General features: G+C 54.5%; 2 protein-coding genes across 2 annotated transcripts; one reads left to right on the top strand and one right to left on the bottom strand.

Annotated features, from left to right (window-relative positions):
- Positions 1-2353: 2353 nt before the first annotated feature.
- CGCS363_v009611 (28 kDa ribonucleoprotein) lies at positions 2354-6080 on the top strand (the record flags this gene model as incomplete). The annotated part of the gene is made up of 5 exons (XM_036641460.1): positions 2354-2468; positions 2534-3520; positions 3576-3942; positions 5086-5433; positions 5540-6080. The coding sequence occupies 5 exons, from the start codon at positions 2354-2356 to the stop codon at positions 6078-6080; spliced, it is 2358 nt and encodes a 785-aa protein (XP_036493171.1).
- A 4146-nt stretch (positions 6081-10226) lies between these two features.
- On the bottom strand, positions 10227-11402 carry fgaOx3-2 (Chanoclavine-I aldehyde reductase fgaOx3; the record flags this gene model as incomplete). Its single annotated transcript, XM_036641461.1, has 1 exon — positions 10227-11402. One exon carries the CDS (start codon positions 11400-11402, stop codon positions 10227-10229), a length of 1176 nt encoding a protein of 391 aa, XP_036493342.1.
- Positions 11403-12930: the final 1528 nt, after the last annotated feature.

Here is a 12930-nt window from a genome sequence, read left to right on the forward strand (position 1 = left end):
CACACGACAAGCAGATGGATGCTCGATGCATGTGAGGGCCGCGACCCCACTCACATCGGAGACGTCTCCTGAGCTTCCCAGCGTGGTTTGGCACATCCACGGACCACGAGGGCGTGCGTATCGATACATGGGCAAGACCAGGCTGGGCTGTCTGGACGCCATGTACACTGCAAGGTAAGGTGGTGATGGAGCTGTCCCTCTGGGGCGTGCGGGCAGGGATGATGGGCTTGGCGGGACAGCCATCTCAGGTATCCGTTACCGCGCAGGCCGGGAAATAAGAAACGCGAACAGCGCCCATGCGTGGGCAAAACCACCCGAGCAAGGTTCGGTTGTGCTGCCATTTTGTGGCACGACGGCGCGGGGCTCGCAGGGTATGACAAAGAGGTAGAATAGGACTTGGTGTGCAGGCACGCTGAGGTGAAGCCGGGTCTACAGTACCTACGGACGAGGTACTTTTCTCGTCTGCGTCGACATGGACGCTAGACCCCCCCCATGCCTTGTCTCTGGAGGCGTGGGCTGGACGGAGCGGAGGGTGGGCTGGCAGCGGCACCCCAAAAGAGCACGGGTACATACACTCGATCGGGCTACGCCTGTACTTTAATCAGGTTGCGAGGACAGGACAGGACAGGACACGGCACGGTAGTACCTAACCGCCCATGGTTGCGCAGTGCAATAACACCTTAGCTAAGATACCTTATTTTCAGGTCGACGGCGCATCGCAAGGATGGGCGGGAGCTCTTCGGCAAGAGACGCAGGAAGAAGGTGGTTGTGTCGATGGATATACGGTACGGATACTGATACTGCATAGTGTATGTTCCATGGTGATGGTGACAGCGAAGGAGGAGAACCTACCTTGCCGCAGTAAGGTGAAGAGCAAGACCAAGAACAAGAACAAGCACGAGAACCAGACGGAAAGGCCTGCCGTTGCTCGAGCCAGGACCAGACCCAGATCAAGAGGCACGCACCTAACCTAACATCACCTCACCTCACCACTTTCACACTTACCTTAGGCACCCTACCTGGCCGCGCCTTACCTACGGATAGACGCCAGTGCCACTCCAGCGTCCATGTTCCGGCGCCTGTTCGTTCGCCCACCTAGGTACCAGCCTTCGTACCTACCTACACACTACCTACCTACCTTACCCAACCTTTTCCCCTCACTCTTCTCCAGATCACAAACACCCAGTCAGTTGCGTTGCTACTGTTGATGCTGCGTCAACTCGCTCGCCTGGACCTGGACCTGGACCTGGACGTGAACATGGACCTGCATCTCTGTGCCCCCTCCGAAATGCTGCAAATCACAGTACGCACGTTGCTTTTGTCCTCATCAGTCTTCTGTGCCCCTCTGGCAAAAAAAAAAGGGAATGGGATGTGGGATAAGGTACACACATCTGACCCAGGTATTCGTACCATGGACCAAGGCACAATCCAAATCACCGCCAGGCCACATCTCCATCCGCTGCTCCCCCCATGTGAGGTAAGGTAAGGTAACGAACGTAAGGTACTTGTGCATGTATTCATACGGATACAGCAGAGATGGATAGTTTACCCTCACTCCCTCGTTGCCCCTACCCCCCTGTCCCCAGAAACCCTGTGTCTTGCCCTGTCCTTGGCTTGACCTGTGCAATCGTGCCCCCCCCCCCCTCACCCCCGGCTGAGGTACATTGCACGGTACGAAGACCGTCGCTCTCCCTGGTGCCGTCTCTTTCGCTCTTTTCTGTGGGCCTCTACTGGCTCCTGGCTGTGGCTCTTGCTCTCGCTCTGCGTCTGTGTCTGCGTCTACACGTCTGGCTGCTCTACTCAGGCCAAGTCATCCTAGCGCTGCCGCTTGTTCAATTCCATCTTATCCCCTCCACCCCCAGCTCTTCCCAGTCTTGAAACCGACTGCCTCCAGCCGTCTTTCTCCTCCACCCGCCCTCGCCTACGCCGACCCTCGAGTTTGCTAGACCTCTCCTCCTTGTTTCCTTGACTTCGTCCAACTTAACCTCGTCTCCGTCCTGCATCCTCGCCGTCGCTTTCGCCTTCCACCATCACCTCCTCATCACCGCCGTATCCAACACCACACGCTCTTTACCTTCAAATCTCAACCATCTGACCAGCCTGCGACTATCAGACGCCTTCTCAAAAGGCTGCCGTCATCGCATGATCTTCGTCGTCGGGCCACGGACAATTCGATTGTTCTCAACGGTACTCCTGCGCACATAGCCCGTCTACTTAATCTTCCTCGCCTCGCCCGAGAGTCATTCGCCCTAGACGTTTGAGCCGTCGACCCCAACCACCGTCTCGAACCGACTTGCGCTCGATATAGGTTTCAGCATTCGTTCTTCCCAGTAGCTTACGACAATTATACAACATGGACGCGCAGCGACCAATCTCTCAGAAGTTGCCCGCGGGGTTGGCAGGGGTCTTAAATCCAGATGAGAACCGCGACTCGGCCTACTTCTCTAGTACAGATGCATCCAGCAAGCGTACGTCGACGGTGGAGTCATTACGAATGATGCAACGATCATCTAGCTAACACGCACCCTGACAGACAACTCTGCTGCCTCCTGTGTAGGCAACGTCCTCAGTCCCACCGGCTCAGGCTACCAGTCATCGTTGGCCGACAAGACGCCCTCTCCCGTCACCGCGAACCTAGTACCCCAACCCCTTGTGTCGCCCGCGAGCAACATGAGCGTCGCCTCCATGGTTTCGCCGACGACACCCGGGAGTGCCGATCCGCGTAGATTCGAACGACCGACGTCCTTGAACTCGGATCCGCAACTGCTTGCTCAAGACTTCGGCACCGCTTCACGCAGAGAAAGTGTCGACAGCAGGATAAATCAGGGTTTTCACGAGATGAGGCTAGGCGGAAACTCCCCCTACGCAAGTCACAACCAGTCGACAACGTCGATTCAAAATACTCTTAACCAGCAAAGGAACCCGCGTCAGGGTCTGGACAATCTCTCGGTACACCGCATCTCCAACGGCTACCAGCCAAGTAATGACAGAAATCCTGACCCTAATCCAAAGATCATCCGAACCGCACCCGCCATCACCGGACCCGCTACCAGCAACATCGCGAGGGCTGCCGAGCCGACTAAGGGTCAAGCTTGGGCCTTCCCGGAGGAGGAGATTCAGCGAATCGGGCCTCACGATGCCTACCTTGACTCCAGACGCAGTAGTGTTGCCGAATCCATCGCCAGCAGTCAGTTTACCACCGAATCGAGGTTGCCCCCGGGCCAAAGACGCTTGGACGAGCCTACCGACTTCAACAATCGCCTCTCGAGCACCTCATCCGATTTCCCTCCAGTACACCACCACTCGCTGCAACATAAGCAGATCGGAGATCTTCGCGATGACGACGCCGCCTCGAGAACAGGAGCCCAGCCTTACAGTCGCACCCCAGAGCTGCGTAAGAGTCATAAATTGGCGGAGCGAAAGAGGAGAACGGAAATGAAGGAGCTGTTCGACCAGTTGCGAGACTTGATGCCCCAAGAGCGGGGTTCCAAAGCTTCCAAGTGGGAAATTCTTACAAAGGGTAAGTAACTAACGATAACCTCGGTCGCGGCGGGAGATATCTGACCTAGTTGCAGCAATTTCTGAGCACCAGCGTATGGCGGATGTCATTCGGATTGTCCAGGGACAAAATAATACCGTGATGCAGGAGAACGACGCCATGCGACAGGACAATCATAACCTCCGAGTTGATATTCAGCGGCTCCAGGGTGAACTGCACAACCTCCGAATGCAACAAGCGCCAACAGGCCAGGCTCCCCCGCAAGCCCAAGTACCACCGCCCCCTCAGCAAGCACCTTATCAGACAGACCCCTACACAAGTCGTCGCGAGCTCCCGCCTATTAGAGGGCTGAACGGCGCGATTCCCAATGGGCCTGACTCTATGACCGGCGTACAGTACGAAGCACCTAGAGTCAACGGCGGTTATCGTCCTGCAGAGGCGAGGTATTGAGCAAACTAAGGACCTTGCCCAAGCCCTAGCAGCACACACTTCATCATCTCTTCAAAATCACGCCGACTTGAATCAACCAGAGCGGCAAATCGCAATCGCGGCATGATGGGTTGGTGGACTCGGTCAAAACAACGTTCCACCGTCCGTGACCTTCACAAAAGGTTCGCGTGTTTTATTACAGTTCTGTACTCTGAGATTATGCTTTTCTCTTTTTTTGTTAGGAGAATCGTATCTCCCATCTTTTGTGTCGAATGTGCCAATATGCTGCTCTTCGCCAGCAGGTCACATTCAGTCAGTCCGAGCCCAGTGGATTGCTGGCAGCGAGGGACGTCCTGATACCCTCGTGCTTTGTCGGTTGATAAAAAGTCAGACGGCGCCCTTTTTTTTTCTCTCTTGCGTTTTGGAAAGCAAAATCGATACGGGGTATCGGTATGGCGAGGACAGGAAGGGGTCGGTGTGTTCAGGTGTATATACCCACGCGTTGGTCCATGGTAAAGCAATGTCGGCTGGGATCGTGATCAGATCCGAAGCCTTGCGTCGGGAAGAAAAATCAAAAGTTCTGAGGAAACCGTGGGGCAGGTTCGATGATTGACGCTTTTCATGGATTCTGACAATCTCGACTGACCGGGGCGGAACTAGGTAAGATCTAGTCCGTCTTCCAGCGACGAGCTTGGTTCTCGTTGGGCAATCGAGTAGCCAGTGAGCTACAAGTTTTAATCGTCTAAATGAATCCAAGACCTTTGAGTCGAAATACAGTGTTTTTCGTGAACTCATCCCTAGCATTGAACTTCGTGAAATACAATCAAAGAAACGGAGCATCTACAAATACCGAATGGTAATGTTAGTATCGTGCGGACTGAAGTTTTGGGTGGGTCACGGCCGGGTGCGCTAGAGCCCAATATGGGCTAGCGCGCTCCCAATCGAGACCACTTTACACGGCAAACCAAAAATTTCCATTTCGCCCGTCAGTCGATTGCCTCCGTCTGCTCACATCGCCATCGTCGTCTACCATATCCCACCCACTCCCAAGGACCATTATCCTTCACAATGTGAGTCTTACACCATTGCTATCGTCGAGATTTTCATACCAGAATGCCGCGCACGAACAGGAGCTAATTGGCCACCCCGACATACAGGCAGTCCATTCGTCGCGCAGCCACCCGCGCCAGCTTGACCAGCGCCATCTCGGCCGCTGCGTCCGCCGCGCCCAAGACGCAGTCCATCGCCTTTGCCCTGCGCTCCGCCAACGCTGTGAGATGCTTCTCCGTCGCCGCCCCGAGAGCCTTCTCCCGCTCCATCGTCTTGTGCGAGGAGGAGCAGCAGCAGTCGCAGCGGTATGCGTCCGAGGGCGCGAACCGTCCTCCCCCGAGTGAACACTGCATCTTTGTCCAGAACTACCCCTTCAAGGTCTCCAGAGACGAGATCGCTGAGGCGTTTGCCAAGTTCGGAGAGGTCGTTGGCGTTTCGCAGCCTCCCAGGAAGACGTACGTTGTTAATCCTTGCCCCGTTCCCTCCCCCTCGCGATAGCTTTTACGCGAGCAGGAAGGGGAGAACGACGACGAATGGTTTGCTGACATTGCTCGAATACAGTTTCTGCTTCGTCTACTACAAGGACGCAGCCTCCGTCCAGGAGGCCGTTCGGGAGGTGGACGGCACCTTCTGGCATGGTCGTCGCATCGCCGTCAAGGAGACCGAGGCCAAGGCTCCGAACTCTGAGAGACGCTCAAGGCCCGACCGTCGGCCCGTAGACAACAACGCTCCGACGGACACGCTCTACGTCGGAAACTTGTCCTTCGAGGCCACCGACGCGGAGCTGAACGAGCTTTTCGGCGTCTTCCAGAATGTCAAGGACGTGCGTGTCGCGGTCGACAAGATGACGGGCTGGCCTCGCGGGTTTGCCCACGCACAGTTCCACTCGGTTGAGGCTGCGCAGGAGGCCAGAGCCGCGATTGAGGGCAAGGTTCTCCGCGGGCGTGAGGTCAGGGTCAACTTTGCGGTTAGCAAGCAGGAAGAAGACCCCAGAGCCGTCAACAACCGCAGGGCTCGTAACGCGCGGGCCAGGGAGGCCGAGGGCGATGCTGCTCAGGCCGAGGAGCAGAGGAAGCACCAGACCAACAACTGGGACGCCTAAGCGACTCTTTCCTTTCTGATGAAGGCGGGCAGACACGTGTATACCCTGTGTCCAGGGAAGAGGAACGATTCACGGTTCTGATGTGTAGGATTATTTTTCTCCATCGCGCGGAAAGAAAAGGGCGGTGGCGGGCGTCTGGTTTTTTCTCTCATTCGGGGGACTTGGGGACCAAGGCAGGGGAAAGTCTGGTTCTATGACCTGTTCTATGACCTATGACCTATGACCTTTTTGCCATATTTCGCCACGGATTCGAGAGAGAAAATGGGGCAGATGCCATCTGACAGAAGAGAGAGATGGTCTCCGTCGCATAACGACTCGACCCTATGGCGTGTATCATAATCATGTAGAAAAGCCACGGTTCGCATACGAAGAGAAGAAGCAGGGAAGAAAGAAAAAAAGTAATCATCTCCTTTCTAACGTTCGCCTTGGGAGGTCAGAGTACCCCACCCAGTCTTGTTCTTCCTATGGGGGTTTCTTTCCGAATCTGTCATGATGTCTATCGACGCCCGTTGAGTTTTGGTTCTGTGTTACACTACAGATACACAGTGTACAGAACGATGCGCGATAATATATCGTGATGGTTCCCGGTAAGTCATGGCATCCTGGAGCAACAACACACGAGCACTTTAAAGAAAAAAATGGCCGATCTTTCTTTGCCTTTCTCGGGTTGCGACGCTGTGAGGGCGGCCTTGCCGGCCTTGACTGACAAGCATCACGGAATTAAGAGAGAAGGGGGAGAGAAAAGACATCCCATGAGCCGTTGAACGAACACCCCCCTCCCCCGGGCACCCGGGATCCCGTGCCTCTTTCATGACTGCTGTCTTGTTCTCTCGGCATAATCCACACACGGGCCAGGTCAAGCCCCCGCCGCCGCCGCCGCCAACCAAACCAACCCCCCCCTCGAGGCTCGGGAGTCTATCGAGATGGCCCAAGCTTCGCCCAAGGCCCAAGGCCATACCGGTCTTTTATGAAAGTTGGGCAGCCGGGGGACCGGGGTGAGGTTTTTGGCGAGAGGGACCGGGGGGCGGGCTGGGGGAAAAGGGCGGCGCCGAGTCAGGCCTGATAAACTGTGTCTCCGCCTTACCAGGCACACAGCCGCAATCCGGGTCCCGGTGCGAACGCTCTGTTCACCTTGTGTGGAGAAGGGGCCAGGCAGGGCAAGGCAAGGCGACATGTGAGGTCCACGCCTTTTCTTCAGTGCTCGCTCCACCTACATAGTAGGGGGGGTGTGCGTGTGTGGTGGTTAATGTTTCTTGTTTATGAGGTTCCTCGATGAACCATGTGGTTTCTTGGTCGCGCGCCCACGTTGCGTTTTGGCGGCGGGAATGAGGGGGATCGACATCGAACACACGCTTTGCCGGCCGGCGACGCCGCGAGCCTTGACGTTGCGACCTGTTTGTCACTGAGTTTTAGGAAACCAACCCCCCCTGCGTTGGTTGCATGTTGTTGTCACTCTCTCTGTCTCTTTCAGGAGTTGCAGGGGTATGTACAAAGTACTTACTTATGCGGCTTTTCTCTCTATTCGGACTTCTGCCAAGTCCCACCGAAGAATACAACGAAGGATTCTCGAACGATTCCTCTGCATCCGTTCATCTAAGTAACTTTTTGGAAATTCCCCTTTTCTCCTCGTGTAACTATGCAACTATGGCCATGGTTCATGAGTTGTCGACAGAGCCGGGGTCAGTCAAGCTTGGTTACCTTAGTTAGGTAAGTGTGGTGGACCTTTAGAGCGGGTTTCCCACGTTGGCGCGCTGGCTGGCGCATGGCAGGAAAGGAAAAAAAATTCTTTGCGATATCCACCACGCGGACGACTTACACCAACCCCACGACATTAGTTTCCAAGCTTCTAAGCGGCATTTTCTGCCAAAAAGTTTGACCAGCCTGGGGGTCGAACCCAGAATCTCCTGATTGCACGATCTTTTGGGTATGGATCGTAGTCAGACGCCTTGCCATTGGGCCAACCGGCCGCTTGTCCTGAGGACTCGAGCTTGCTTGCTTGAGGGTCGGAGCGGGGAGAGAGTGTTATGAAAGTGGGCTTGGGGTCTTGGGGCGGATTTCGACGGGTTTGGTGGGTTGCCAAGTATTGACGGCACTCTTTTGTGAGGTTATGAGTAGCGCGTGTGAGAATTTCAATAAGTTGCTTGACGGTGTTGGCTGGTTCCTTGTTGATACGTGTGGAAACACCATGAGAATTCCTCATGGTGTTCAACTTACAGTCTACACTAGGGTCTCTCACATTACTTTTGATTCGCATTCACTGTTCGTTAACAGACACACGGTCTGGTATGTGAAAAGAAGCAAATTCAATATCTTTCTTGTCGAATCAAGCGTCTTCGCCGTTACAAGAAAACTAATATCGGTATTTGCAGCATGGAACGAACGAGTGGTCCTATGGCGGAAAGATTGAAGCATTAAGATAGCCTAATATGTAGAGCAAAGTCCAGCTTTAAAGTAGAGGCTAAATTTTCCTTGTAGCATAAATTGAACTCTGAAAATCAGGTTGAAGGATGTTTCTCTTTTCGTTTGATGCTCAATGGTCACCTTCGTATTTGCTGTAATTGTTGTCATACAGTTCATAGAAGATGTAGCGACTTTGAATATGTTTCTCGCTGCTAGCTGTCGGATGTAGTCTCCGAGTGCATGCAGTCTTTGTTCTGTTGCTAAACGAGTCTTCGTCTGTTTAAAAGGCTAGGCTGGTTCCTCATCGATGTCATTGCATGGTCAGAAACTGACTACAAGAAGTCTGTTGGTATCGACCTGTGCAGGCTTTGTCAAGCGACTCACATGCGCCCAGGCTTCGCATGATGGGTTCTGGTTTTGTGTTGTCTTCCAACGTTGCGGTGTCACGCGCGTCGTAACTTCGGTTTCATGAGTTCTAAATGCTAACTTAGTAGATTGCATTCTAGTCGGCATATCAAGATATCAGACTGGATTGGCTTCATCATTCGAGGCAGGACGAAGTCACGAAGCTGAACTTCGGTCCAACAGACATCGTAGCACTTCATTTATGCTAGCATTGAAGTGGCATAGTTCACACAAGAGTACCCGGTGTGTCACTGCTGACTTCGTCGTTGAAGATCTGCTACGCATGATTGCCATCTGCAGGCTGAGAAAGAGGCTCTTGGCAGCAGCGGAAAGTTCATATGGGAATCACTATATCCAAGACCGCCTACGAAGTTTTCTAAAACGATTGCATTTCGAATAGGTATGTTGCATTAGTCAGAGTCTTCTCAGTTGCTAATCTAGTTTTGGAGGGGAATGTTGATTGCCTTGGTGTTATGTTTCTCAACTTGATAGGATACATTATTCACAGCAAACCTATGGCCTTGGGTTTACCCTGAACAATGGTTCAGCTAACCCCTGCATCATCGAAGCCCTCCAAAGTGAAAGTCCAGTGGCCTGATGCTCTCCTTGTTCTGCGTAATGATCGGATTTCAGTTTGTGTATGTATGTGCATGTGAACGTTTTTGTAGGACGAGCCTGTGAACTGACATGGAAAACCGCAAAAGCTGGATCTGAGGCGCCTCAGTACATAAACCTCCTTAATCCGAACAGTGTCCACTCCACTGAGCTTGGAATGAAGAAACCGTCTGACTTTTCTGTGTTTGTAATGCTACATTTTCTCTGTACTTGATGACGACAACAGCGACAATAAATCATAGTGAGGTGTACAGACACAGGACAAGTTGGCCGTCTCGGAAGGGTCCAGCAATAAAGTGAACGATCTCCGCAAGAGGACGGATTGCTCATAATGGTAATGAGTTCAGTTCCAGTACGCTTGTACGTACTTGCCCCTGACGTTGCTGGGATGTTGGTATCCGACGACACACGAGTACGGCGCCATTCCTCGATTCACTGGGCGGCTAATGTACTTGATACATGGACAGCACCAAATCTCGCAGACTAATACCACATTTTGGATAAGCTAATCACAATGGCAACTTAAAATATCCACGATACGTTTCTGAAACATGTCAAGAAATTGCCCACTTTGATGTTAGCCTCACAGGCACGAAAGATCCCATTCAAGAGAAAAGAAAAATGTATTTGTCTCTATACGGTATATGTGTATCTAAAAATCAAACCCAAACTCCAGTGCTATGCCGTGATGCCCACATGTCTGATCATATTATCATATGTATCCCTTTAAGCGGATCCGTTGGCCTTGACGTACTCCTCAGAGAACTCCCAAGTGTTGTAGCCCTCGTTGCTCTTCTTGAGGTAGAAGGTGGAGCGGTCGTAGGGGGTGAAAGGGATGTTGTTCTTGACGCGGAAGACGAGGTCGGGGTTGGAGATGAAGTAGCGGCCAAAGGCGACGGCGACGTCCCACTTCTTGTAGCGCTCGTCGACGGCCCAGCGGGCGCTGTCGCCGAGGTAGCCGCCGGCGACGACGACGGGGGAGATGTTGTCCCACTCCTCGAGGATGAAGTCGAGGGTCTGGGGGCGGTCCTCGGCGAAGGGCTGGACGTCGTCGGTGGGCTGGCGGGGCACGATGCCGAGGTTGACGGGGTTGCCGACGGCCTCGACGAGGGAGATGTAGGCGAGCTTGTAGCCGGCCTTCTTGAGCTCGCGGATGATGTAGATGGTCTGCTCCCAGGTGTCCGGGTCGGTGCTGTAGGACTCCTGGAAGGTGGCGAAGGGGCTCAGGCGAAGGGCGACGCGGTCGGCGCCGATCTCCTCGACGCAGGCCTTGACGATCTCGAGGAGGAAGCGGGCGCGGTTCTCGACGGAGCCGCCCCACTTGTCGGTGCGCTTGTTGGCCGAGTCGCGGGTGAACTGGTCGACGAGGTAGCCGTGGGCGCCGTGGATCTCGACGCCGTCGCCGCCGGCGGCGACGACCTTCTTGGCGGCGTCGCGCCAGGCGTTGATCTTGACCCAGATCTCGTCCTCGGTGAGGGGCTCGGGGGGCACGGGGCGGCCGGTCATCTGGACGTCGGAGGAGGAGCAGTACTTGTAGCCGCGGCCCTTGACGAAGTCGGGGTCGGCGGCGCGGCCGAGGGACCAGAGCTGCTGGAAGATGTAGCTGCCCTTGGCGTGGACGGCGTCAAAGACCTGCTTCCAGGCGGCGCACTCGGCCTCGGTGGAGAAACCGGGGAGGTTGAGGTCGCCAATGTCGGCGGGGGAGACGGCGGTGGCCTCGCTGATGAGGAGGGTGCCCGGGGTGGAGGCGCGGTCGGCGTAGTACTTGGCGACCATGGGGAGGATCGGGGCACCGTCGTCGTCGGCGCGGTAGCGGGTGAGGGGGGCCATGACGACGCGGTGGGCGAGGTCCATCTTGCCCATCTTGAGGGGCTGGAAGAGCTTGGTGTTCTCAGCGGCCATTGTAGTGGTGTTGTTGATGGACGAACTGGAAGTGAAGAAACAAAAGGGGTATCAAGTGAGAAGAGTTGTCAAGTAGTTGAGCTTTTGAGAAGTATGAGGTAGGAGACTGTGTTGAAGTTGTGTCTGGCTCTTTAAACTCCCTTTTCACTCGAAGCGGGAGGCTCGAGGGTATTTATGCGACTGAACAACATCGTGTAAGTCAACAAACAGCCCACCTAAGGAGTGTCGCCGTAGAAGCATCTGGAGAGTCCCACCATCGTCAAGAGATCCTCGGCAACATGCCCCCACCACAGATCTGCCCGCATGAGTTTGTTGATGCATTGGGCGAAGAAGTTTTCTCTTGCCATGGAGGGGCAGCTTAGAAATTGGGAAGTTTGGGGGGCCCGTGATGGAACACCACACGGCGACAACTCGGGAAGCGGGTCCGGCCAGACTTTCTCTGAACTTCTCGGGAGAAGAGGCCCCATTCTTTCTTCTCCCCCCTTACGCCCCTCCATCCTCCGAGCGGTGAAACCGAAAGAAGACCCGTGGTCCGCGACGCTCAGCTCAGTGAGGCCGTCCGTATAAGCGGTTTGGTTCTGTTATGAGGCGCAAACCGCGGGTTCCTGGCAAAAGGCAACGTTCTCGAACGAACCCAAGTCACTCGACTACGCAAAAGATTGCGGCCCCCGCAAAGGGGGACACGTTCTTGGCAACATGCTGGAGAAGACTGAGGAAGAAAACTTCGAAGCAGCGAATCATCGAGGCGGACGGGGACCTCGAGCCACGTTGGCAGCAGCTTGCTTAGAAATCCGATAGTACGATGTCAAAGAGACTGCGAGGCAACGGGACGGGGCCGAGGTGGAGAATTGGTGTTCTGGAGGGACGGGAGTGACGTCTCCAGTATCAAGGGACCAGGGTCTTGTTGCTGGAAACCGAGCAACAGATGAGCCGTTTTCTGTTACGCCCTACATGCTACTAGAGGCTGAAAGCGCGATAACAACTTTAAACTCGGGGAAAAGTTCTGACGTGCTGAGAAATGCCACGAGGGGAGCATGCAACGGCCCGGTCGAGTGTCTCCACTTTCACAGGAAGAAACACGCAGGTTGCATGCCGACTTCGGGATTTGGCCGGGAACAAGCCCAACCCTTTGAAACTCGTCGAGGCTAGAGCTGGAAATGTGAGGCTTGTCGTGGGCTTTCTGCCATCTGGTTCGTTGTTGAGCGTCCTGGTGGGGATGGTTCAGGGTTCTCCCACCGATCAGAGATTTATGCCAACTCTGCTCAAGTAATCAGACGGCGCCGTTGCCGGGGTCGAGGCTTGGTTCCTGTACGTAAAAATTGCAAGTTTGAATGGGCAGACAAAAGGTGTTGGTTGATTCGTAAGAAGATGCAACGCCAGGACGGTTCTGTAGACTAATCGAAATCTTCACCGCCGTACCCTGATTCTCGGCATTCAGATACCGATGTGGCGTCGGCAATCTCCTGGACTTGGTGCGTCAGCCACGTGCGCCACGATGCACGTACCTCACCAACATGACCCGCTTCCT

Source organism: Colletotrichum siamense, assembly GCF_013390195.1.
Source record: "Colletotrichum siamense strain Cg363 chromosome Unknown KSG_Cg363_contig06, whole genome shotgun sequence".
In the NCBI taxonomy this organism is placed as follows: domain Eukaryota; kingdom Fungi; phylum Ascomycota; class Sordariomycetes; order Glomerellales; family Glomerellaceae; genus Colletotrichum; species Colletotrichum siamense.